The sequence below is a fragment of the Gopherus flavomarginatus genome, chromosome 1, assembly GCF_025201925.1.
Source record: "Gopherus flavomarginatus isolate rGopFla2 chromosome 1, rGopFla2.mat.asm, whole genome shotgun sequence".
NCBI classification, from domain to species: domain Eukaryota; kingdom Metazoa; phylum Chordata; order Testudines; family Testudinidae; genus Gopherus; species Gopherus flavomarginatus.
In genome coordinates this window covers 18,548,201-18,575,216 of record NC_066617.1, presented here as the reverse complement: position 1 = coordinate 18,575,216, position 27,016 = coordinate 18,548,201, and the positions used below count along the sequence as shown (strand labels likewise).

General features: G+C 43.7%; 1 protein-coding gene across 2 annotated transcripts in view; it reads right to left on the bottom strand.

Moving 5' to 3' along the window:
* Positions 1 to 25,955, bottom strand: part of ELAPOR2 (endosome-lysosome associated apoptosis and autophagy regulator family member 2) — a 155,471-nt gene extending 129,516 nt beyond the window's left edge. The window contains exon 1 of one of the 2 annotated variants that reach the window (XM_050936807.1): positions 25,466 to 25,955. In XM_050936807.1, coding sequence (XP_050792764.1) covers positions 25,466 to 25,651 — 186 coding nt within the window. In that variant the 5' untranslated portion in view covers positions 25,652 to 25,955. The remainder of the gene's footprint in view (positions 1 to 25,465) is intronic. The other variant, XM_050936808.1, reaches the window with a different exon arrangement.
* Between the last annotated feature and the right edge of the window lie 1,061 nt (positions 25,956 to 27,016).

Genomic DNA, 27,016 nt, shown 5'->3' with positions numbered 1-27,016 from the left:
AGAAAGAAAAATACATACAAATGTTCTCTCTGTATTAAGATGATATAATACAGGGTCAATTGCTTAAAAGAATATTGAATAAACAGCCTTATTCAAAAAGAATACAAATCAAAGCACTCCAGCACTTATATTCATGCAAATACCAAAGAAAAGAAACCATATAACTTACTATCTGATCTCTTTGTCCTTACACTTAGAAACAGAAGATTAGAAAGTAGAACTACTTCTCCAAAGCTCAGAGAAAGCAGGCAGGCAGACAAAAGACTCAGACACTCAATTCCCTCCACCCAAAGTTGAAAAAATCCGGTTTCCTGATTGGTCCTCTGGTCAGGTGCTTCAGGTGAAAGAGACATTAACCCTTAGCTATCTGTTTATGACAGAAGTAATGTCATTATCGTCATTAGATGCATCCACTATAGAAGTGTTTATCACTTTAAAAGGAAGATTATTTTTAATGCAGGAAGAAAATTATGCATTTCAATCCCCTATTATTGCCAACTTGGATCAACTAAAAAAATTAAATGATTTTCACACCTTTCCAAGAATGCCATCCAAAAAAATATCTATAGAGTTTAGTGCAGCAGGGCTAGCTAACTATGAAATGATCTTTGTTAACTAAAATATCTTATCTTATACTGAGAACTCATTAGCCTTTAAAAGATAATAGGCATCTCAATCTCTATTAACAGAAGAGCTGACTTTACCTTGACATTTATAATTAAGAAAGAAACATTGCTCATAGATTAAATAATGAATGAGTTAGCAGATGCTCGTTTTTGTATAGTAGAAGGGAAAAGGGAATTTATCATGCCAAAATTAAACTGCTAGAACTGTCCACAGTGTTCACATCCCAGTCCTGTAACAATTAAGAAGTCATTGACTTGGTGCTACTCAGGGTATGTCTACACTAGAAATGTTACAGCTGTGACGCTGTAGTGCTGTATTGTAGACACTACAGCAATGAAAGGGGGTCTTCTGTCCCTGTAGTAAATCCACCTCTCCGAGAGGCAGTAGCTAGGTCAATGGAACAATTCTTTCATTAATCTAGCAGTGTCTATACTGGGGCTTAGGTCAGCTTAATTGCATCACACAGGGCATGAATTTTTCCCACAGCCCTGAGCTATGTAGTTAAGCTGACATAACTTTCTAGTTAGTATGCAGTGTAGTTGTAGCCATGTTGGTCCCAGGATAACAGAGAGACAAGGTGGGTGAAGTAACAGCTTTTATTGGACATTGCATTTAACTTTAACACTCATAATACCTTTCCCAGAACTGAAGAAGAGCTCTGTGTGGCTCAAAAGCTTGTCTCTCACCAGTAGAAGTTGGTCCACTAAAAGATATTACCTCACCCATCTTGTCTCGCTAACTTTCTAGGGTAGACCAGCCTTCAGATTCTACAATACTGTACCTCATCTCATCAGTTACATATTTTGATTTCTCTTCCACAGAAGTCTACTAATAATTAAGCCTCAACTGTTTAGCTGAAACACATCCACTTCCCACAGCTGGATCCTTTTAATCCATTGGGAGGTCTGGCAGTTACCTTTAACTATGCATTGATTTCACTCTGAAGCTAAGAAACTACTACAGTGAATCTTGAAAACGTTTACATCATTGTGTCAGCATGGTTACGCACAGATGCACAGAAAAGTGAATCAAGCCTGTGGTTCTGTAATAAATCGTAGCTCCTAAAATACTGACTGAAAGTCATGAAAATAACTTGTTTACAATATTGATTTTGAGTTATATGATGTTAAAGGTTTTCTTAGCAGCATCAGCATGAGAGCAGATCAAAACATTGACAACCCTGGAGCCGATGGCAGCATGCTGCGTGATTAAGGACAGTCCTTTGGAGTTCATTAGGAGAAAGAGAAAATATCCCTTAGTGTTTAGAGTGGGGACTAAAAATAGGGATTGCTAGCTTCTGTTTGTCTTGCCACCACTGATTCATTGTGTGACCAGAGGTGAGTCACCGAACCTCTCTGTGTTTCAGTTTATCCTGTAATACTGCTGTAGTAAAATCTACCTATTTCATCATCTACCTATTTCATCAGCATGTTGCGAGGCTTAAGGCAAGATCCCACGAGCCTGGTAGGTGAAAAATTCCCACTCAAGTTCCCCATGTGTAGGTCTTGCAGGACTGAGCCTTTAACTGATGTTTTACAACAGCTTTGGGAACCTCAGATGGAATGCACCAGGGGGCTGATCCGGTTCCTATGGAGTCAATGGGAAGATTTCCATTGACTTAGATAGATACAAAATATTTTTAATAGAAGATTAAAACATGTTAGCCTTACTTAGAAACTATCATTTTCAGAACAGGCGTTAACTCGAAGCAATTTTCTGTTTAATGCTATTGCATTTAGCTTCACAGATAGGAAATCTGTTAAGGATGCAAGTCAGAATTAAGTAACTTTCAAATCACAAAAGAATATAGCTAAAACTTCACCACAGATTAATCTCAGTTATTCAAAAACCCCTTACGTTATTCAGTCTAAGTAGAGCAATGGAGTTCATCAGTCTTACAAACATTTTGGACCCCATTCGCTTGGTTATATGAGGTCAAAATTTATCTCAGACTTAGTGAAATGTATTTCTTCCTTTGCATGCTGTGCTAGAGTGAAGAGTGCCTTTTATGCACGGTCATGTTTAGCTGTGAAGTTGTATTCCAGAAATCCTCTAAACTGTTAGATTATAGACTCAGGGGGTTCTTTAAAGTGGTATTTCACATCAAAAAAGCACACTGAAGGTGTGGAACAAAATATAGTGAGAAGCAACTGCCTACTTTTTGTAAAGTCTCCAACTTGGTAGCAGATCACTTTTCCTGCAGCAAAGGAATTTTTTGTAACAGCAGTTTATTGTTGGAGAGGAGTCCTGGATGTAAAAATAGAAGGGTCAAGGTAGAGAACTAGAATCGCAAATTTAACCAGTGCTAATTAGCTACCCTGCTGAGGAGAGAAGGCAAACTACATGGTACTCTATGTACAAGGCAAAGATAATTGAAGAAAAATGTCCATTTTTCTTCCTTTTTACATTCCAAAAAAAGAAATGCAATCAGACCACAACAAGAAGTGAAAAATGAAGCTCCTGACAGACTGAATTTGCCACAAGGCAAGTAAACTCTAGCAAATTTAGAGGAGAAACATGTGAGACTTAACAGCAGCGTCATAACAGTTAGAGAGAGACCTCTTAGATTGAGAACATCCCCTTAAAAGTGCATTCAGTTAATCCCTGACAGAGGAAGTGTCAGACACTAATCAGATTTAAAAATTTGATTAAAGCGAATATTAAAATTATATAATACACAGGTTGAAAAAAGAGTGTCTGTATATCTGGGTATAGTGCTTGGATTATCCACAAATACAAAGTTTGTTTTTAAAAAAGTCATATGGTATGTATAGTACATAATCAGCAATAACCCACATTTAGGTGAATAAATTTAAGAATACAGTTTAGATATTAACATCCAAATATTTGGGTACATCACTCTGAAAAGTTGTACAGTCGGTTGTGGAAAGCAAAATATATCAATGAGTGGAGATTGTTCCTCAGTAATTGAGAATTAGGGTACTATTACATTCAACCTCAGTCAAAAGGCCATGAAGCGCTGTATTATTCTTACTGAAAATGCTCTGAATGTCCAACACCCATGCCAACTAGGTGCTTATTTACGCCAAGATCTTGCAAACACTTACATACATGTCTGAACTTCCTACTACCACTCCTCCTCAATGGAACTACTCACAGGAGTAAAATTAAGCACAGACATAAGTGTTTACAGGACCACGGCCTTGCAGGCAACTTCAAGGTGGCCAAATGGAAATCTGGCTGAGTCCGATCCTGATGACCTTTCAAAAGTGCTGTAAAATGCACCTCCTCGTTCAGGTTCCACTAGTGACATAGCTAAGACTTTCTTTCTCAAGTAGCAGAGCTCGTTGAAAATGAAAAAGTAAGTTTCCTGAAAAAACCTGAGTTGTTTTTTGAGATATCAGAGAAGGTTTTGGAACAAATTGATACATTAAATAGTAGTAAGTCACCAGGACCAGATGGTATTCACCCAAGAGCTCTAAAGAAGGTCAAATAATTGCAGAACTATTAATTGTGGTATGTAACGTATCACTGAAGTCAACCTCTGTACCAGAGGACTGGAGGCTAGCTAATGTAATGCAAATTTTCAAAAAAGGCTCCAGATGTGATCCTGGCAATTACAAGCCAGTAAGTCTAACTTCAATACCAGGCAAACTGGTTGAAACTATAGTTAAGAACAGAATTATCAGACACTTAGATGAACACAGTATGTTGGGGAAGAGTCATGGGATTATCTAGATAATTACAATTATGAGGAGGAAAAGTACCTCCAAAGGCTCTCCATGGTTCAAGCTACCAATGGGGTTCGAGCCACAATGTGGCGCAAGGCTGGAGGGGAGGAGTCATGGAGGCAATGCATAGTCCAGATAGACACAGAAGGGCCACAGCAAAATACCTGGTGGATGGCCCCGGACCTCACATGGATCCCAAAGGGGCAGACTCTGTTCCTCATGTGGTGTCCTGGAGCGGAATGGGAGGCCCTTTGGTGAGCAACAGTAGCCCCTGATCTCTGAACGCAATATTGTTGTTGAGACCTCCTTAACCAGGCAAATGACATCCGTAATGAAAGCCAGGAAGGTCAGGAGCCGAAAAGCTAATGACGTACAGAATTTATCCTCTGTGCCTCAGTTTCTCCAACAGAAACATTTTATGATGTTCTTTTTCTTCTTTTGCTTTGTTAACAGGACCAGGCAATAATAGCGAGAACCCAAGGACACCCTAAACAGGAGTGGTGGGACCACTCTTGCTGCAGAATTTGTTAGTGTGATACAATGTATGTACGGTGGCACATATCTATGGGAATCCTCGGATATCTGACGCTTTTGTCCTCCTCTGTTAATTTTACAACTGTTCAGAATTAGCCATGGTGGAAAAAAACATTGATTATCCATTGGCAGCGGGCGATTGTGGCTTAGCATCCTGAAAATGTGGCATCACATATTACCTGGGTATTTTTCCAAGGGTGGCCCCCTGCCGAGAGCATCAGGTCCCCTAGCCTTGCGTGTCCTCCCCAACCAGATCCCAGGTGGGATCAACCCAGAAGGACCCCGCACCTCCTCAGGCAACACTCCATGGGACAACAGTACATCCCATCGCCACCTAAATCCCTATCCCAAAAAATTTGCATCCACCTGGGAACAATGGCCCCTACCTCTGAAGGAGGAAAACCTCCATCCATACTGCCAACGCTTATGGTTCCACTAGGAGGGAAAAAATTGAAAAAAATGGCTCCAGTGGACCACCAATGGGAGGGTAGATGGGGAGGTATTCAATGTCACGAAAGACTTTAACATGCCATCTGAGTCAATGCTTCACATTGATAACTGGCATTGGGATGTGGTCGCAGTGTTAGTCCCCGGATGCTGTAAAGTTCAACCTAATCCCCACAGTCCCAAATGTTGGTATATCACGCATGTTACCCCCTCATCTGCACACACAACCCACCAATGTGTGGAGATAAATATTACCTGGCCCGAACTATTTTTGGCACCCCTCCTAAGTTGTAGCCTCCTTCACTTAGCTCCTAATCTTCAGGAAACAGTTCTTGGAAAGCACCTCCACATCTCCCCCACTAGCAGTGGTGGCAGATGTTACCCGCCACTAAATGGCAGCCACTCAACACTGGATCCTTTAGATCCATTGGGAGCTTTAGATATTTACCTGCCCCTGACACACTTTCAGGTCCCAGCCTTCCTTCCCAATTGTACCAGGGGAGCCACCCTCCAACTCACCCTTCTCAGGCATATGTTGTCTTTGTCCCCTTCAGAAGAGGTGGCCCATAGTAGGCTCCTTGTGCAGGGGGCCATGAGAAATGAGCAGTTGAAACGATTGGAAAAGGCCATGGGATTGGTCATAAGTGCAGATCTCACCCACCTGACAGTGGCGACCACTGCCCTCAAACATACTGCCAAATTGGCCCTCCACACATGGGATACCTTGCAGAGACTGATTAAGACCCTAACTGAGGCCAGGAACCAACGAACATGGGATTCAGTGTGCTCCCAGCTCCTACAATATGTAACCCAACAAATCTGTAGCATGTTTGTGCTATATTTCTGTTTATGTAGAAGGCCAACAGTAACCCTACCCACCGTGTCAGAGGGAGGGTGGAAACCGAAATGATGACCCTTGACAACAAAATGTTGATTCAGGGTCGGGGAGGAGGACTGTCACAGACCCAAGGACTCCCTTCCTCAGGGGGTACTCTGGGGAGGCAATGTTGCTAACATGGTTGCAAGCATCACAAGGCATTTCGGGGGAGGGTCAAAGGTGTGAGTGTGAAATGGAAGATTCCTTTGCAAGTTGCAAGAGGCCAAGGGGGAAGGAGGAAGAGAGCAGAGAACGCGTTGACACTTCAGCTAGCTCCATCTGAAGATAAGACGTTGGCCCCAGTCCAAGGTAATAGGCTCAACGAGAAATCTACAGCTGCCCAACCATGAGAAGAGGAGAACTAAGTTGAGCAGGGCTGCAGAGATTACAGTGAGAGCAAATGAGACAGCAAAGGCCAACAGGAGGAAAACAAAGTCTCTGAAGCCGGTCTATTTTGGAAAAGCCAAGGAGGCCACAGCAAGCCAGTATGGACTGGTACAAAGAGCACCAGGAACAGAGGGCCCTGAACAAAAACACCCCCAAAAGAAGCTAGGACTTAAAAACCCTCCAGAGAGCCAAAACAAGTCAAAGATCGCAGCGGACCCTGGATGACCCGTGCACAGGGCAAGAACTCCTGTCCACCCCTCCCCCTCTTCTTCTTACGTTACACCCAGGCTTGGTCAGCCTCAGGTCATGTGTGTGTGAATATGAAAGTGGGTTAGGGCTGGGGTACTAATGTTTTCTTGCTTCCTTTGAGTGATGCGGGAGCGTTCCCAACACTCACCACTGTTAATTTTATTATTTTATCAATAAAGCTTTAAAATTCAGTCCGTTGGTGTGCTCCTTTATCTCCTCCCGTAAAGATCTTGCAGCCTCAGCCTGATCACCTGACGCCATGGACAGACTGGTAACATAAATCTGTCACATAACCAGACTGAAAATATCATAATGCCACTATATAAATCCATGGTATGCCCACACCTTGAATACCCTGTGCAGCTCTGGTTGACCCTTCTCCAAAGATATTAGAACTTAAAAGAGTAAAGAGAAGGGCAACAAACATGATTAGGGGCATGAAACAGCTTCCATATGAGGAGAGATTTAAAAAAAAGACTGGGACTGTTCAGCTTGCAAAAGAGATGACAAAGGGGTGGGGGAATGATAGAGGTCTATGAAATCACAAATAGTAAGGAGAAAATGAATAGGGAAGTATTATTTACCACTTCACATAACTAGGGCCCAACCAAATTCACAGTCATGAAAAACGCATCGCAGACCATAAAATCTGGCCTTTTGTGTGCTTTTACCCTATACTATACAGATTTCACAAGGGAGACCAGCATTCCTCAAACTGGGGGTCCTGACCCAAAAGAGAGTTGCAAGGGGCTCACAAGGTTATTTTCAGGGGGGTGCGGTATTGCCACCCTTATATCAGCGCTGCCTTTGGAGCCGGGCGGCTGAGAGAGCAGCATCTGTTGGCTGGGTGCCCAGCTCTGAAGGCAGCACCCTGCCCACAGTAGCTCAGAAGTACGAGTGGCAATACCATACCCTGCCACCCTCACTTCTGCGCTGCTGCCTTCAGAGCTGAGTGGCCACAGAGTGGCAGCTGCTGACTGAGGGCCCTGCTCTGCAGAAGTAAGGGTGGCAAAGCCATACCATGCCATCCTTACTAGGGAAGTAAATATTGTTTTTAAAAGTTACCCGTTTAAATGATTAAAATTATATCGTTTAACCGGTTAACTGCTGGGGTTGCTCCGGCCGGCCAGAGTGGCTGGGGTTAACAGTTAGGGTGGGTTAACCAGTAAGACTAATGCTTACCAGGTAACTGTTTACTATTTTACATCCCTAATCCTTACATGTGTGCTGCTCCCAGCTAGCAGCCCACCTTCAGAGCTGGGCTCCCAGCTAGCAGCCACCACTCTCCAGCCACCCAGATCTAAAGGCAGCGCTGCCGTCAGCAGCAGTGCAGAAGTAAGGGTAGCAGTACCGCATGAGCCCTTGTGACCCCTCCACAACTCCTTTTTAAGTCAAGACTCCTACAATTACAATACTGTGAAATTTCATATTTAAATAGCTGAAATCATGAATTTATGATTTTTAAAATCCTATGACCGTGAAATTGACTAAAATGGACCACGAATTTTGTAGGGCCCTACACAAAACACAAGAACCAGAGGTCACCCAATGAAATTAATAGGCATCAGGTTTAAAAAATAAGAAAGTACTTTGTCACACCTGTGGATCTCATTGCTAGGGGATGTTGTGAAGGTCAGAAGTATAACTGAGTTCAAACAAAAAATTAGCTAAGTTCATGGAGGTTAGGTCCATATATGGCTATTAGCCAAGATGTCTAGAGATGCAACCCCATTCTCTGTGTCCCTAAACCTCTGCCAAAAGCTGGGACTGGATGATAGGGGATGGATCACTCAATAAGCTGCCCAGTTCTTTTCATTCCCTCTTACCTCTCCATATGGATTCTGAACGTCTGCTGCAGCGCATCTCATTTAATCATGTAAACCAGTGCAAAGTGGGTATAATATGCTACCATTCTAACCTCAGAGCATTTTTAACTCACTTTGCAGTGGGTGTGATTGACTACAGGAGGTGAGAGGCAACAGAGAACGGAGCCCAGAAGCTTTACATATCCTATTCTTCAGATGAAGGGTGACCAGATGTCCTGATTTTATAGGGACAGTCCCAATATTTGGGGCTTTGTCTCATATAGGTGCCTATTAACCCCCATCCCATCCTGATTTTTTGCACTTGCTATGTGGTCACCCTATTCATATGTCAATATTGCACAATGGGTCCTGGTCCACAATTAGGGCACCTAGGCACTACAACAATACAAATAATAAAAACTAATAGTAATAATGAATAGACACTGAGAAAAGCAATTAAGGGATTAAGCAATTAAGCTTCTAGAGCAGTGGTCTCCAACCTTTTTCCATCTGGCGGTCACCAGACAAGGAGCCACGGAGGACCATGGCAGCGGACGAGCATCCGCCAAAATGCCGCCGACAAGTGGCAACATCAATAGGCATCGCCACCGACAAGCAGCGTCATCCAGAGGCGTTGCTGCCAAAATGCCGTCAACAATCAGTGGCATTTCGGTGGCGACACCTCTGGATGATGAAGCTTGTTGGATGACGTCCCGCCTCTGCCCACTGGGGGGGCTCACGGCTGTCCCTCTGTCCATCTCCGAGGGAAGCCACGCCCCCTCGCTACAGCTATATAATAGTTACCATCAAAAAGGCCAGGCAATATTGAATGCAATCATAATTTTAATCAGAACACCAATATGCTGCATCTAATTCACTAATTTCCTTTCAAGCCTGTTGACCTCTCTCCTAATTATGGGGCAGGGGAGGGGATTATTTGTTTTCAAAAGACAGCAAATGCAAAAAAAAAATCTGTCTGCATTATGATTTCAATAGGAGTAATATTACCCTTTATAAGAGAAAATGAATATACCTGGGGCAAAAGTTACAACAAATATATGTCACTTATTTAGGAGGATTCTACAATTTGAATGTTCCATTTATGGCAACATGCACATCTTTTTTGGCTTGCGTGTGTGTGTGTGTGTGTATATATATTACAAGATGTGCATCTCTTTCCATATGTTTGTTAAAACAGTGATTCAGTCAATGGTCTGAATAAAGTTTAATTTCTACAGTTACAGTATCTGAAGGAAAATAAATATCTAAGGATTTGATGCACAAAATACTGCCAAACAAACCTCATGTCTCATTCTGCACTGATAAAGGCCTGCAGCATATTTATCTGGAACAGTACAAAAGTAATATAATTTAACAAATTGTCCTTTTTAATCTAGCAAGACTCTGAAGCAGTGCCAGCATTAATCATTTGAGGAATCAATGCAGCCCTTTTCACTGCATTTCCTCTATCGTAATGGAGTCCCAAAGAAACATCATGTCCAATCTGCTACACAAATTAAATTTAAAAGTGCATTTAGTGGGACATAGTCAGTTTCAGGTCCCCCACGTGTAAAAATCAAAAAAGTGTCTTGCCAAAAACCCAGGATCAACCAAAAAGTTTTTAAGAAATTTACAAGAGAAGGATGTTTTACGATTGAAATATTTAGAGAAACATCAGCTTACTATGGAACTACTCAGGGGCTTAACTTTAAGCACTCACTTCAATGCTTTGCAGGATGGGGAGCTTTGCAAAGCACTAGTTTCAATGTTCCACCTGTACCATCAGTTAGTTAACTTCCCATTGTTTGTATGGGTTTCTCACACAGAAGCAGGGGACAGAAAAATATTTCAAAGCAACAACTTTGTTACCAGAGGGCAATTCTGTGTGGTGGTCACCTGCCTCCTATTGTGCCATTTTTATACCCTCTCTTCTTTTCTAGGATGTCCTTCAAAACACATTTTCTTCACCTTTCTTTTATTCCTTTGAGAAACATTAACAGGTTAAAAATCAGGGTTCAGATCTTCAGCTGATGTAAACTGGTATTCCGCTGACTTCAATGGAACTGCCAATTTATACCAGTTAGGAATCTGGCCTGAATTTCTTTGTCACTATTTACACAGCTTTGTTTAGTTTTGGTGTGTCCCAGAGCTCAAAACAATAGAAACAGACTAATCAATTTTACATTTCCTTCCATCCACTCTCAGCCCTTGTCTACACATAAAAGAATTATACTGTTTTAGCTACTCCAACATAGGTAAAGTGTGGATTCAGTTATACTGATATAAGCGTACTCATGTGTGTATAGCTTATTCCTGTATGGGAAGGGCAATAAGATTTACCAGTATAACTGCATCCACACAACAGTGGTTGTACTGGTATAATTGTATCACTAAAAACTCATCACCAGCGCCGGCGCTTCCATTGAGGCGAACTAGGCAATCGCCTAGGGCACCAGGATTTTCGGGGGGCCGCATTTTGCTGGGGGGGAAGGGGGCAGCAGGCGGCTCTGGTGGACCTGCCGCAGTCATGCCTGCGGAGGGTCCGTTGCTACGTGGCTCTGGTGGAGCTGCCGCAGGCCTGCCTGCGGACAGTCCGCTGGTCCCGCACGGCTCTTGTGGACCTCCCGCAGGCACGGCTGCGGCAGCTCCACCGGAGCCGCGGACCAACGGACCCTCTGCAGAAATGGCTGCGGCAGCTCCACCGGAGCCGCGGGATCAGCACACGGGGCGGCGAAACGGCCGTGCGCCTAGGGCGTGAAAAACTCTAGCGTCGGTCCTGTTCATCACATCCTTATAGTCAATTGTTATACCAGTTATGCTGTACAATAACTGTGTGCAGACCAATCTTCCTGTCCAGAAAGGCTTCAAAGTTAAGGTGCTAACATATCAAGAGAATAGTTTGGTTTGTTTGGGTTTTTTTAATTTGTTTCTTTTGAAATCTAATAAAAGCCCCAAAACACTTCTCTTGGTTTTAAGTTTTGTGAAAGCCCTGTTTTGCAAAACTGGAGGTCATGACTAGATCCCAATTTCTGCAAACATATGCTTTATTCATAAGTATTTGCCAGTATTTTATGTATGAATAGTGCCAGATTATAGATTGTTTGGGAACTGTTCATTTAGTATATTTGCTATTCATTACTTTTAATGAGAGACTGGCTGCCAGCATCGCATGGGATTTTGTCTGCTCCCAGAATGGATGACTGAAGGTTTTCAAAGAAGAAAATAATGGATAATATAGCAAATAATGCACTTCCTACAAATTTTCAGATGATTCATTCAAGCTAAACTTGGGAAATTTGGGAGATTTGCGAACATTTTCATGACTATTTCATTTTCACTGGTGCACGAGATGTGATAGGGCCCCCTGTATATCAAAGGAATGAATTACTTGTCAAGTGTTGGTGAATCACTTTTCGTACTCTTCTACCAGCCTCTAGGCATGGGTAGGTTGCAGAATTTAGCCCAGTAACTTCCATCGGCATTATGCCTGTGTATCTAAGGGCAATAATTCTTCCCACGAAACAGTGGATTCCAGCAAAGGGTAAAGGGTAGCACCTGGTCCTTTCACTGTCAGAGCCTCAGTAGAGGCAAGATCATTCCAGATTGTAGATATGTTTCTAAAAATCAAGTCACCTCCTTGGAGAGGGAGACAACAAATGCCATATATTTAAAGACAGTCTAATTAGGAAGACACTGAACTATTCATTATGTGCTCAATGCAAGGACAGGAACATGTTTGCTCTTCACCAGGGAAAGAAATGGAGGTCTCCCTAGAAATCAGACATAGCACATTTCCTGGGCAAGGTAATTGATATGTGAAGGGGTGTAATAATAGCATATGAGATCACCTGACACAGCCACCCTTCCAGTCTACTGGGGGGAAATGCAGGGTAAGAAATTACAGTGAGAAAGGCAGTTAACATTCAGATTTTGAAGCTCGCAAGTACTGGACTGCTGAGTGCATAACAACTGCACATACCTGATATTAAGCAGCCAAAAGCACAAATAAAAATTAGATGCCATCTGGTTAAGAATACTTTGTAGCTTAAGGAGTAAGAAGGATGGGTGGATGGCTTAGGGTATCTCTCTCTTGCACTGCCATCCAACCCATAAAACTAGCTCAGTTTTTTAGGCAGTAACAAATGCAAAGCTTACTACCAGCTACATTGTGACTTGGTTTGCAGGCTTATGTAGGGGAATGAGAAATCCCACTAACATCCCTACATGTTACTCAGACCTTGGGTCCAAGTGTGCAGGTGTTGTTCTGTGCACCCACTTTCCTCCTTCCCCAGAGCAGTCAGGCAAGGAGTGATGAAGAATGGGCAGAGCCTTGCCACTAACCCTCCCTATTCCACGGCCAGCACAACTAAATCAATGGTGGGGAGAAGGGCGGGAGCATTATAATCTGCTGTTAATATCAGCCAGCAAAAAAAAAATTCACACCACCACCACCATGCTGAGCAAGGAACAGATCCACAGCACCCCTAGCCACAATTCCTTCCTGAGATGGTGCCAGAGCAGCACAGCTACCTGCTGTCCTGTATTACAAGCTATACCCTGGAGAGACAGCCTAGCCCAAAACCTTATGGAAGAAAACTCAGCAATGTCCACTTGGCATGCTTTAGCAATGTCAACAATTCTTAACAGCATCATTTCATGAGCTTAAAAAATCCAAATCCACTTTGTGTTATCAATCTAAATCCATAGAGAATTCTAGCTTATTTGAAAAAATGTGTCAAGCTAGAATCAGACTATTTACACGTGAATGTACACATCCAATTTGTTCTGGTACACACCACAGGCAAAAATTTACTCTGACAGAAAGCTGCTAATTATTTCTCAGATATGAATCATGCAGTGCCATATTGTATCTTTGGTAGTAAGCTGTCACTAAGAAAAACAATTTTACTATTTATTCATTAATTAGCACTTCAGGATCAAGCTAGCCTGATTGTTTCCAGACCTTTCAGTAGCTGAGAGGCGCACACTTAGAACCCATCTACAATGTAATTATACCCTATGGGAGGACCTAGTTACAATGTTGTAATCTGCCAAACTGTCAGAACACAATTGAGTCTTGTGGCCCAGGAAGTTTTGCAGAGTAGCTTTAGAGCCAGTGTAATATCTAATGTAACTCCACTGACATGAGCCTACTGACTTTAATTTGACGCTTGAGATGAAGTCCTGACTCTGTTGAAGTCAATGGCAAAACTCCCACTGATTTCAATCAGATCAGGACTTCCAAGTGTTTTGCAATTACTTCCTGAAAGTGTGTGTTTCCAGGTGAAATGCCAGTGACTGTTGGAGGATTCCATTCACAGTGTAAACATTAAACAAGAATTACAGCAAAGTTTGCTTATCATAATGCACCTTGAGTATCTGACACCAAGCATTCCAAAATCATGAGTCAGGCCACCCCCGAATCATGAGACATGTTTAAAAGTTTGGGTTCCTTTTATATACCACCTTGGTTTTGAGCTTTTAGGGTTCACATTTTCCAGCTTTTCTCCACAATAAGGAGGTCCAGGGTGACACACCCGGGTACAATCCAGACTAATGAGTAGCTGCACCACCCCAGCCCTGCAACCTTGGGTGCCTTACAATGCTTAGCTGAAGTAGCTCCCACCTGGGTCGTGCACAAACAGCCTTCCAACATGCAAGCCAGACCCTGAGTGTTTGTGTGTAATGCAGCCTGCCAGCCACATTTGAGTTACACTGTGGCTCTCACCAGCCTTGGTTATACCACACGACAACCCCAGCACACCCCAGTTTAGATTTCCCCCAGAAATGTATGTTCTGTACTGCCCAGCCCTCTCCTGAACAATACAAGTCCATTATTTCTTTAATAGAAATAAACCCCAAATGGAGTTTCCCAGACACTTCACTTTAAACACGGCTTAAATAAAACAAGTTCATTATTAGAGATTTTAAATGAGGCAATCGCCAGTTCTCATCACAAGTCAGTTTGTTCAAACTGGATGGTGGCTCCACCCACACAAGCTCATCCTTTATATCAGGGGTCCCAAATGCAGTGCCCACGGGTGCCATGGCACCCACCAGGGCATCCATGTGTCCCCACCTACTGGCCACTGGACAAGCAGCTGCCGAAATGCCGCCAAGAAGTGGCAATGTCAAGAAGCGCTACCACCAAAATCCCGCCAAATTTCAGCAATGATGCCTCTTGACATTGCTGCTTCACGGCGACATTTTGGCAGCTGCTTGTCCAGCGGCCACAGTCCTCAGTGGCTAGTTGTCCGGCGCCTTCCCCATGGAAAAGGTTGGGGAACACTGCTTTATATCCTCATCTAACCCTGGACAAAAATGGTGGCTCTGTGGTGCCTCATTCCACCCAGAGTTGGAAGCCAAACGATGAAAATCAGTAGTGTACTTAGCAATGGCCCGGCATCCCTGCCATAAGGCCTGCCTCAGCAGTCTGCACACAGCGGGAGTCATCAAAGATGAGGGACCTGGCTTGAATTAACTCCTCCAATTGTCGCAAGAAGAAGGTGGACTGTTCCAGGAGGAGAGAAGCTCAAGCCAACGCCCCCCCTCCCAACAAACTTAAGATGAGCCCCACACAGGCCTGGTCCATGGGAATGATCAGGAGTGTAGGAGGAACAGGAGCCGACACTGACTCAGGAACCCCGAAATGTGTCCCAATCTCTGTCAAATTTGTTGGGCTGCAAAATCTTTGGCTCCAGGAGACATGAAGTAGGATGAGCCAGCAGAGCAACTTGCACCTGCAGGAACACATTCTGTGATAGCACTGTAGTTACTTACCCCTGCCAGTTCTAGATGGCAGCCGCCAGTTCTGCTGGAGCCTTGATAGGGTCCATGCTAGCGCTGAGGACCCCGGCCTTACTTTTAAGAACTTATCAATCTATCAAGCAACTGGGACAAAGGTGATCTAGCTTTATGGCTGGAGTAGGCCTCAGGCCTAGTGGTCGAAGCAGGTATCAGGACCCAAGGACTAGGGTCAGAGCTGGAGTCAGTGGTCAGAAGTTGAAACCAAGGGTCGAACTGGAGGGCAGGCACTGGAGCGAGCAGGGTAGTAGGCAAAAGGGGATCAAGGCAGGGGCAGGACAGAGCCCAGGCTGGGTGCAAGGCAGGAGAAGCAGGAACAAGGTAATTCAGGAGCAAGCAGAGTGGTGGACACGAGCATTGAGGAGCCAGTGAGCTGCTGATGCTCTTAAGCCATGGCTAGCCTGTTGGCCCCTGCAGCCAGTCAGGTGGTGTGGCTAATCAAGCAGCCTTTTGCAGACCAGGCCCTGATTCCTGACACAATCCAGTTTTTGATATTACAACAGAGAAGGAAGAAGCAAGCAACTCCTCCTGCAGGTTGGTACTATTTAACTAGAGTTGACCCCAGCTGACTTAGATACCTACAAAGCGGAGGATAAAGATATTGGGCCTGATTCCCACTTACACTAAGGCAAGTTTACACTGGTCTGGTTGTATAAAAGGGAATCCGACTCTGGAGAATGACATTTCAGGATTAGAGGACTAAGCATTCAGCTGCACATTGTAGCCGGTCTGCAAGTTTCAAAAAGAACTCCAGTCCATAAAGCAACAGGGAGGCCTTGTCTTTGTGAAGGACTGAACACTGGCAGTGGAACTCCTTCCCTCGTGAAACCACAATAAGCGTATGTTTTTCCTTTTTCAGGGGCCGATGCAAAACATGCCAATCGAGAATTCAGTGTGACTTCAATACACAGTCCTTTTATATCTCCCGAACCCTAGATACATGACCCAACCGGAGGAGAGAAAAGAAAGTGGCCCATATTTGGATAGGATAATGCATTTTTTTAAAATCCTGTATTCCGTGCCAGACATGGATGCTAAGAGACAGACCCAGACAATCTGGTCTATTTGTCTCTTATTCTCACTGAATCAGGAAATATGTTCACTGTGAATTGTGAGCTACAGTCCAGCTATTATTTGAGCAGCTTGGGTGGAGGCAGTTATTGCCTCACTAATGAGAATACTTGAAAACAGGCAAATGCCAGGACTGGGTGCTTATCTACTAATATGGTGTGCAGAGAGGAAGCTTGTCAACAAAAGTCAAGTTCTAAGGGCTGAGTCATCACTTCACTACACCAGCATCGAACTGGTGTCGCTTAAATGAGTTCAGGGCAGCACAGTCTTTCCACTGACTCCACTGGGCCTTGGATCACACTCAAATGGCATATATTAATCATACGTCTGGGTGGAAAAGAACTATCAATAGGGCACCCACATTTTCTCTTTAAAAGGAAGGTTTGTCCACTTTAAAGATTTGGATAGAACATGGTGCGTAAGGAGAGAAGAACGTAGCTGGCTCAGGAAATCTTATTTTCTTTTTTCCTCTTTGACTTTAAGGAAGTGCAGAGCTAGAGATCGGCTCACCAGAAACAAGCAGCATTTGATCAGGATGGTACTTGGTCCTGCTAGTGAAGGCAGGGGACTGGTCTCGATGACCTTTCAAGGTCCCTTCCAATTCTATGAGATAGGTATATCTCCATATAATCAAAAATATTAACTTGCCAGCAGAAGAGATCCCTGAGTGAAAAGGCCTGAGAAAAAGTATCTCATTGATTTCTGATTTAAAGGTTTTTGTTTTGCAGGTGGGGGAGGGGACTGGTGGTTGGCTGGTTGTTTTAGCGAAATGTAGCAATATTAATATATTTTATAAGGAAGGTGTGATCTGTGTGAGGATGACCATCTGAGAAACTTAAAGACAGGGGCATCATTATGGACAGTCCAGGGAAAACATCAGCTCAGCATGAAGATATGGGTCAAAAGGCCAAACAAAACTTTAGGATAATCTTTAATTGTCATATCTACAAATTTACCTGGTACTCCAGAAAGGCTATCTGGTTTATTGCCAGCAGCATACTTAGCACCTATTTTAAATATAGGTGTAACATTTTTTGCTACCCTCCAGTGCACTGGCTATTTTTATGAGATTGCACATTTTTGTTAGCAGCTCAGCCACTTCATTCTATTTTCTGTTCTGTTTAGACTTTTATGCTGTATCATTGCTATAGTATCCGAGTACCTAATGAACACCATTATCTAGTTCTGGTAACTTGTTTTTGGCTGAACTAACAATTTGTTCTAACATTTCCTCTTCAGATACTTGAGTGTCTAACAGTGCCTCATCTTTATTCCCTGAAGAGAACAGGTTTGGGATAGCTCTCTCTCCAACATCTTCTGTGGAGAAGACTGACGCTGGTGTCATTTAATATCTCTGCAATATCTTTATCCTCCTTAATTGCCTAGTAGCAGTATTACCAACCTCGTGCATTCAAAAAATCATGAGATTCGCATGCTCTTCAACACAGAGAGGAAGAGAGGAAATACATTTTGGATTCTCTTCCTTTGCCTTCTGGTCTCTGAGCCTTTGCGGTGCAGTCACTTCAGGTTTTACTTCATTCTGAGGGCGAGAAACTTACTTTTATCTCAAATGAAAGCTGAAAGTCTCATGCAATCTCTTTAGTCCAGAAACTGGGGCTTTAACGGAAAACAAATCACCAAATACTGCAAGATTTGCAATAAAAATCACAAGAGTTGGCAATTCTGTCAGCAGTTCTAGGCAGAGCTGGCCAAAACTTGGGAATTTCAATATTTATGAATTTGCATTCATTCTGATTCAGAACAAAAGCAAAAATTTACAGAAGTTACTTGGCAAACTGAAGACATCTGAAATGTTTGTTTCAGAAACACCAAAACATGGCTGCTATTCACTGAATAAGGCTCCCTGACAAAGTTGTGGACCCTGAAACACTGGAAGATTTCCAGTGGAAGCCTGCATGTTTCAGAGAGTTTTTGTCAAATCTGTAATAGATTCAGCTAAACATTTCATTACAACAAATTGGCATTTTCCAACATAACAGTTTCATCAGAAAGTTTCCAATCAGCTCAAGTCCTGGGGACCCATTTTGCCTTTTACTGGATTCCTGCCTTTGCAATAACCACTATGGCCCTGCTCCTGGGCTTCTGAGTAAGTAGCAAGTGTATTTCCTACTCATGTGAATGGATTCATTAACATCAGTCTACCTTGGGTACTTATATGGCCCCCATCACTGTAGTACCTGAGTCCCTCACAATCATTAATGTATTTATTCTCATGACACTGTACGAGGTGAGGAAGTTTTATTAGCCTCTCTGCCTCAATTCTCTATTTGTAAAATGGGGGTTAAGAACTGAATGCTCAAAAGGAGCTAAGTTCCTAAGTTCTATTGCCCAATGTTACACAACAAGTCTGTGGCAGAGCAGGGAATTAAACCCAGGTGCTACGTTAGTATCTTACCATTGGACCATCCTTCCTCTCAGTGAAGCTATTGACATAAGGACTGATCATGCAAGTCAGATTTGCAAGATTAGGTCCTATAACTTATTTCCATGTCAATGAGACTACCTGTGTGAGTATTTCAAGCTCAGGCCCTAGAACCGTAGTGGCAAGCTTTGAAGTTTCCTTGGTGCTCACTGTACTTTATCTGATGGACTACTCTCTATGTTACAATTCTCCAACAAGCAGCAAAAACTACAGAGCACCCACAGGTTAATAACACATCAGTGGCCCACATATTTTACTGGTTTTGCCTGACCAGAAGACAAAGTGGAAGCAATCCAGAAAATAAAGGCAAAATGTTTAAGAGATTCAGAAGAGATGAATTTATGAAGAAAGGTGAACAGTAAAAAAAAAATGACTCCCCAAAGGTGCTGAGCCCCCTCACTCCTGATGAGGTCAGTGGTACCCCTTGTAGGTGGTGATCAGGACCTGGCCCCAACTACTGTATATAGAGCTTAGCTAAAAGACAAGAGGGGAGGCATCACACTGAATGTAAACACCTATGAGGGAAAGAATCATTTAGGCTGGTGCAAAGGAGAGATGAGAGGAAATTAAGAAGAGGTCAATTTAGGATGAATATTAATTAATGTTTCCTAACAATGATATCTTCATCAAGAAAGATATCAGGTAAGTTTGACAGGATCTATTTTCCATAAACCCATATTGATTTACTTTAATTACATTATCCTCCTTTAATTCTTCATTAATCAAGTCCCATATAAACCACTCCATTATCTTGCCTGGGATTAATGTCAGACTGACATGCCTATAATTACCGAGGTAACCCCATTTACCTTTTTTAAAAACTATCTCAACATTAGCTTTCTTCCAGTCTTCTGGAACTTCCCCAGTGCTCCAAGACTTATTGAAAAATAAACATGAACAGTCAAACGAGTTCCTCACCCAGTTCATTTTTAAAACTCTTGAATGCAAGCTATCTGGGCCTGCTGATTTAAAAAAGTCGAATTTTAGTAGCATCTGTTCAACATCCTCCAAAGATACTACTGGAGTGGAAAAAATGTTATTATAGCCATATCATGAGACTGTGTCATATGTTTTTCCCCCAAATATAGAACAGAAATATTTATTGAACATTTCTGTCTTTTCTGCATTATTATTGATAATTTTATCATTTCCATCTAGTAACAGAACACCACCATTATCAGGATTCTTTTTGTTCCTACTATATTTTTTAAAATATCCTTCTTATTGTCCTTAACTCTGCTGCCATAGATTTCGCCTTGTGTACTTTGGCTTCCCTTATCAATCTTCTACAATTCCTAACTTCTGATTTACATTCATTACTATCATAGACTCATAGACTCTAGGACTGGAAGGGACCTCGAGAGGTCATCGAGTCCAGTCCCCTGCCCTCATGGCAGGACCAAATACTGTCTAGACCATCCCTAATAGACATTTATCTAATCTACTCTTAAATATCTCCAGAGATGGAGATTCCACAACTTCCCTAGGCAATCTATTCCAGTGTTTAACTACCCTGACAGTTAGGAACTTTTTCCTAATGTCCAACCTAAATCTCCCTTGCTGCAGTTTAAGCCCATTGCTTCTTGTTCTATCATTGGAGGCTAAGGTGAACAAGTTTTCTCCCTCCTCCTGATGACACCCTTTTAGATATCTGAAAACTGCTATCATGTCCCCTCTCAGTCTTCTCTTTTCCAAACTAAACAAACCCAATTCCTTCAGCCTTCCTTCATAGGTCATGTTCTCAAGACCTTTAATCATTCTCGTTGCTCTTCTCTGGACCCTCTCCAGTTTCTCCACATCTTTCTTGAAATGCGGTGCCCAGAACTGGACACAATACTCCAGTTGAGGCCTAACCAGTGCAGAGTAAAGCGGAAGAATGACTTCTCGTGTCTTGTTTACAACACACTTGTTAATGCAACCCAGAATCACACTGTTGACTCATATTAAGCTTGTGGTCCACTATGACCCCTAGATCTCTTTCTGCCATACTCCTTCCTGACAGTCTCTTCCCATTCTGTATGTGTGAAACTGATTGTTCCTTCCTAAGTGGAGCACTTTGCATTTATCTTTATTGAACTTCATCCTGGTTACCTCAGACCATTTCTCCAATTTGTCCAGATCGTTTTGAATTTTGACCCTGTCCTCCAAAGCAGTGCAATCCCTCCCAGTTTGGTATCATCTGCAAACTTAATAAGCGTACTTTCTATGCCAACATCTAAATCGTTGATGAAGATATTGAACAGAGCCGGTCCCAAAACAGACCCCTGCAGAACCCCACTTGTTATACCTTTCCAGCAGGATTGGGAGCCATTAATAACTACTCTCTGAGTACGGTTATCCAGCCAGTTATGCACTCACCTTATAGTAACCCCATCTAAATTGTACTTTCCTAGTTTATCTATAAGAATATCATGTGAGACCGTATCAAATGCCTTACTAAAGTCTAGGTATATCACATCCACCGCTTCTCCCTTATCCACAAGGCTCGTTATCCTATCAAAGAATGCTATCAGATTAGTTTGACACGATTTGTTCTTTACAAATCCATGCTGGCTATTCCCTATCACCTTACCACCTTCCAAGTGTTTGCAGATGATTTCTTTAATTACTTGCTCCATTATCTTCCCTGGCACAGAAGTTAAACTAACTGGTCTGTAGTTTCCTGGGTTGTTTTTATTTCCCTTTTTATAGATGGGCACTATATTTGCCCCCTTCCAGTCTTCTGGAATCTCCCCCGTCTCCCATGATTTCCCAAAGATAATAGCTAGAGGCTCAGATACCTCCTCTATTAACTCCTTGAGTATTCTAGGATGCATTTCATCAGGCCCTGGTGACTTGCAGGCATCTAACTTTTCTAAGTGATTTTTTACTTGCTCTTTTTTTATTTTATCTTCTAAACCTACCCTCTTCCCGTAAGCATTCACTATACTAGACATTCCTTCAGACTTCTCAGTGAAGACTGAAACAAAGAAGTCATTAAGCATCTCTGCCATTTCCAAGTCTCCCGTTACTGTTTCCCCCTCCTCACTGAGCAGTGGGCCTATCCTGTCCTTGGTCTTCCTCTTGCTTCTAATGTATTGATAGAAAGTCTTCTTGTTTCCCTTTATTCCCATAGCTAGTTTGATCTCATTTTGTGCCTTTGCCTTTCTAATCTTGCCTCTGCATTCCTGTGTTATTTGCCTATATTCGTCCTTCGTAATCTGACCTAGTTTCCATTTTTTATATGACGCCTTTTTATTTTGTAGGTCACGCAAGATCTCGTGGTTAAGCCAAGGTGGTCTTTTGCCACATTTTCTATCTTTCCTAACCATCGGAATAGCTTGCTATTGGGCCCTTAATAGCATCCCTTTGAAAAACTGCCAACTCTCCTCAGTTGTTTTTCCCCTCAGTCTTGATTCCCATGGGACCTTACCTATCAGCTCTCTGAGCTTACCAAAATCCGCCTTCCTGAAATCCATTGTCTCTATTTTGCTGTACTCCCTTCTACCCTTCCTTAGAATTGCAAACTCTATTATTTCATGATCACTTTCACCCAAGCTTCCTTCTACTTTCAAATTCTCAACGAGTTTTTCCCTATTTGTTAAAATCAAGTCTAGAACAGCTTCCCCCCAGTAGCTTTTTCAACTTTCTGAAATAAAAAGTTGTCTGCAATGCAGTCCAGGAACTTATTGGATAGTCTGTGCCTCACGGTGTTATTTTCCCAACATATATCTGGATAGTTGAAGTCCCCCATCACCACCAAATCTTGGGCTTTGGATGATTTTGTTAGTTGTTTGAAAAAAGCCTCATCCACCTCTTCCACCTGATTAGGTGGCCTGTAGTAGACTCCCAGCACATCACCCATGTTTTTTACCGCTTTTAGCCTAACCCAGAGACTCTCAACACTCCCATCTCCTATGTCCATCTCTACCTCAGTCCAAGTGTGTACATTTTTAATATATAAGGCAACACCTCCTCCCTTTTTCCCCTGTCTATCCTTCCTGAGCAAACTATACCCATCCACACCAACATTCCAGTCGTGTGTATTATCCCACCAAGATTCAGTAATGCCAACAATGTCATAGTTGTATTTATTTATTAGCACTTCCAGTTCTTCCTGCTTATTACCCATACTTCTTGCATTTGTATATAGGCATCTAAGATACTGGTTTGATCTTGCCTTCCAGCTTTGCCCTGACCCTCCTTTCTCTCTGCCATTATAGCCCGTGCTCCCTCCTGTTTCCAACCCATCTCCCAGGTCTTGTTCCCCACTTACCTGTGAGCTTTGCTCACCTGTCCCCGTCGAACCTAGTTTAAAGCCCTCCTTACTAGGTTACCCCTTTCTTCCATTTGAGAAGATAGATTAGATAGATTTTGTTTTTACAGATACCTTTGCTTCCCCTCTAAATCAGGTTGGTTTATAGATATATATATATTACTGGTCTGGACTTTATTCTGGTTGCATATTATAAACGTGACCAAATCATGCTCACTTGTACCTAAGTTATGATTCATTTTTACTTCTATGACCAGTTCTTCATCTGTTAAGATAAGGGATAATATAGAATTCCTGTGTTGTCTGCACCACTGAGTTAAGAAATTCCATCTATAATGTTTAACAATTCCAAGGATGTTTTAGTACATGTAGTTATTCCTGTTTATACCAGCTGTAATTTTGGCCCCTAGTCTATCATAGCTCTAGTGCCTTGCAGGATGATTTCCTGACTTCTGCACTCTTCTTAAATTCAGTTCATTTAACTAGCTGACGCCTCACTAGAAAAAAACAGCGTTACGGATAACTTTTTAAGTCTTTAAACCCCAGGGTGTCCATTACCTATTTTTAAAAAATTACTGATATTGTAAGATATACTCTCACAACAATGGGCGAGGGTCTATTTCTAGCAGGGACCAAGAACCTGAAGCTTTAGGGGATCAAGAATTGGAAAAATGTTACCCTTCTCCTACAGAAAGGAAGTAATAAAAAGAATGGTGGCTGTAGCGAATGGAAAGATCCTACACAAATTTCAAAATGAACTGCATATCTGTGCATTAAGACGTGCTTTTCAAGCCCTTAGGATAGCCAGTGATAATGACTGTATCAAGTCTTTGATTTTGACATGCATAAAGAAAAAAAACCTATAATACTTTCCAATGACAGCCTGAATGTTTTGATTCAGAAATATGGTGCCTAATCATGCAGTGACGGAAGTAAATCACAATCGGAGCTGTGCCACTGATTTAAAGAGGAAAAGAACTGTGTGCATAAACTTAGACTGAGCTATGGTAAAACATGAAGGATTGAGCCTTAGGCATATCTGCCAGATTTAGATTAATTATAGATAAACCACAACTTTTCTGCTTGGACAATGCAAATCAGCTGACTTGTCACACTGATTCATTGCAAGCCTCCTAAAATGGGATGTCTCTTCCCTCCCACTCCCTCCAAATTTTTCAAAATTATATTTTGCAGCATATCGTGCACACACAGGTATACATTGTGTCTTATAAACATGTACGGAGGAAGTCTCTATTCCAAAGGGCTTGCAATCTGACTCAACTTTTTTTTTAAGTAGCATTATCTGCCATACTTGGGAGGGGGGAAGAAAGAAAAATCACTAGTCTCTGCTCAAGAAGAAGTTAAAGTCACCACTGTCCTGCCTCAAAGCAGCAGCGAAAGATATGAGTTAACCAAAATTTGTATCTTCTCCTACATTAAAGTTCAGTCTAGAACACAACTACCCCTGCTACTCCAGGCAGCCAATTTAGCATCAGCTAAAGACAGTGACCTCTTCTCTCTTCATAATTTCTACCTTTCTGCTGATTTGCCACAAGTACTTGACACAGTGACAATAAATAGCCAGAGACCTGCCAAATCTCACTTGTTTAGAGGAAGCCTCTGTGGTTTTGGATTCATTTTGAGGCTTTGTTTTAATCAAGCATCTCACTCTTGGGTTTGGTTACAAATGTTTCAACCAAGACATTTCAAGAGCCCCCTCATGTTTCCTCTGCCATCCTATTATTACAGATTGATGTCCTGTGAAACAGTGCTACAAGCTAGGGGAGAACAGAAAGTCCTTGAGAGCCTAACACAGACATTAAATAAAAAGAAAGAGCTCAGCACTCAGCAAAGAATTTTGTTTTATAACGATGCTAAGTTAAGCAGGCAAGGCAGCCAGACCTCAAAACCTAGTGTGCCTTGATCCAGAATGAAAACAATCATGTTAAGGCCACAGCATTTATAACTACTTATGAGCGAGCACAGGGCACGGTTTAGAAGACTTTGTAACTGCATTATCAAAAGGCTCCCTTGTTTAAAAGCATTAAAATGCAGACAGCACATTGCGCCTCTTTCTCCTCATCCACAACATTAAAGAGGCATCGTTACCAGTGTGTGGAGGAACAAAACCCACTCGCTGCTCTGCAACCTGGAGCATCGTGCCCCGTATTGCAACAACGGGAAGAGTGTAAAGTGGCTGCTTTGCAAGGAAAGCAGCGGGTCTAACTCCTGCTGGAGGCTGCTGAGCCAGACAGGGTGGGGAGGAAATCTCACCTCCTGACACTGAGGCAGCTGCACGCTGGAGGAAGTCTCAACAGCATCCCCAGTCCGCGCCGCCTGACAGCAGATTAGAGCCCAGCAGCAAATCCAAGAGGGGAAGCAAGAGCGCCAGGGAAACACCAAGCAGCCGGGACCACAAAAGCGCCTCTTCTTCGCTGCCATGCGCGGCACCTTCTGCATGCCGGACTCTTCCCTGGAGAGGGCAGGACGCCCCTCCTCCTCTGCACCCCAACTTGCTCGCCGGCGCACACCGATGGCCGTGGGCTCCCCGCTCCCCGCCCTTGCTGTGTGCTGACGGCAACGGGTTTCCAGCCCCTCCGCCTGCTGAGGGCAGCGGCTCAGAGCCCGCCCGGCTCTTTGCTCGCCGGGCGCAGTGGGCGTCTCGCTCTCCGCACTGCAAGGGCTGGAAGCTGCCGGGCTCCCTCTGGACGACGCCCGGGATAGGAGAGTGTCCGCGCTCGGGCTCGCCGCCTCCCTGCCTGGCTGCCCCCGCCGGCGGCAGCGCCCCGGCTCGCCGGGAAGTACGCGCGGATGGCAGCGGCTCCCACCCAGCCTTCGCCCCGGCCGCTCCCTCCCCGGACCGCCAGGGCAGGGCTGACAAAGCCGGTGAGCGACACCGCGCGGAGAGAGGAGGGGCCCGGGGGAGGAGGAGGAGGAGGCAGCGCAGGCGCGTGCCTGGGGAAGGCTCCCCAGCCCCGGGGAGCGCGGAGCCTACGCGCCTGCAGCGGCTCTGGGCGCCGCCTGCGCTCGCTGGCTGCCGTGCGCCCCTCCGGGGGGTTGGGAGCGACGCGCTGCAGCGGGGGAAAGGGCCCCTGGCGTGGTGACCCCCTCTCATCCGCAGCCCAGCCGGGGCAGCGGGCTCTTCCCACGGCCCTGCCCCCGGGGAGATGAGGGCCCCCCGCTGCCTGCCCGCGGTGCCTCCATTCTCCTGGGCAGGGCCCGCCGGTGAGGCCGAGCGCTCAGGGGCTCCTCCCGGTAGCTGCATTAGGGGAGCACCTAGAGGCCAGGGCCCTGTGGTGCTGCGCATTGTCCAGATGGATCCTGGACCTCCCTGCTGCGGTGGCGGAGGTTCAGGCAACGTGGAGTTTTCTCAGCTAGGCACTGGGAAGCGACCCGGAGTTTATTTCACACACGCTGGCAGGGCTGGAGGCTGAGATGCTCCCCCGGGAAATATGCTCGAAGCTGACTTCGGTTCTGTTTCCATTTAGTGGAAAAGGCGTTTGCCTCCCCTTGCCAGAAAGGTCAAACTGGTGGTTTTCATGACTCATCAGGTATATACCAGTACCTCAGATCTTGCCTGTCTTGTCATCCACCCAAGTGCTGCTTCTTCAGCTGTCTTTGTCTACTCCTACCTGTCTAATGCTCTGATTTAACTTTCAGGTGCCCACCTAAATAACTAACCCCATAGGACAGCAAGCTGAGTCAGGTGTGATACAGTCTCACCTAAAGAAGTGCCCTGCCTGTAGCTTAAAGCTTGTCTCTCACCAACAGCAGTTGGGCCAATAAAAGATATTACTCACCCACGTTGTCTCCCTACTACCCTGG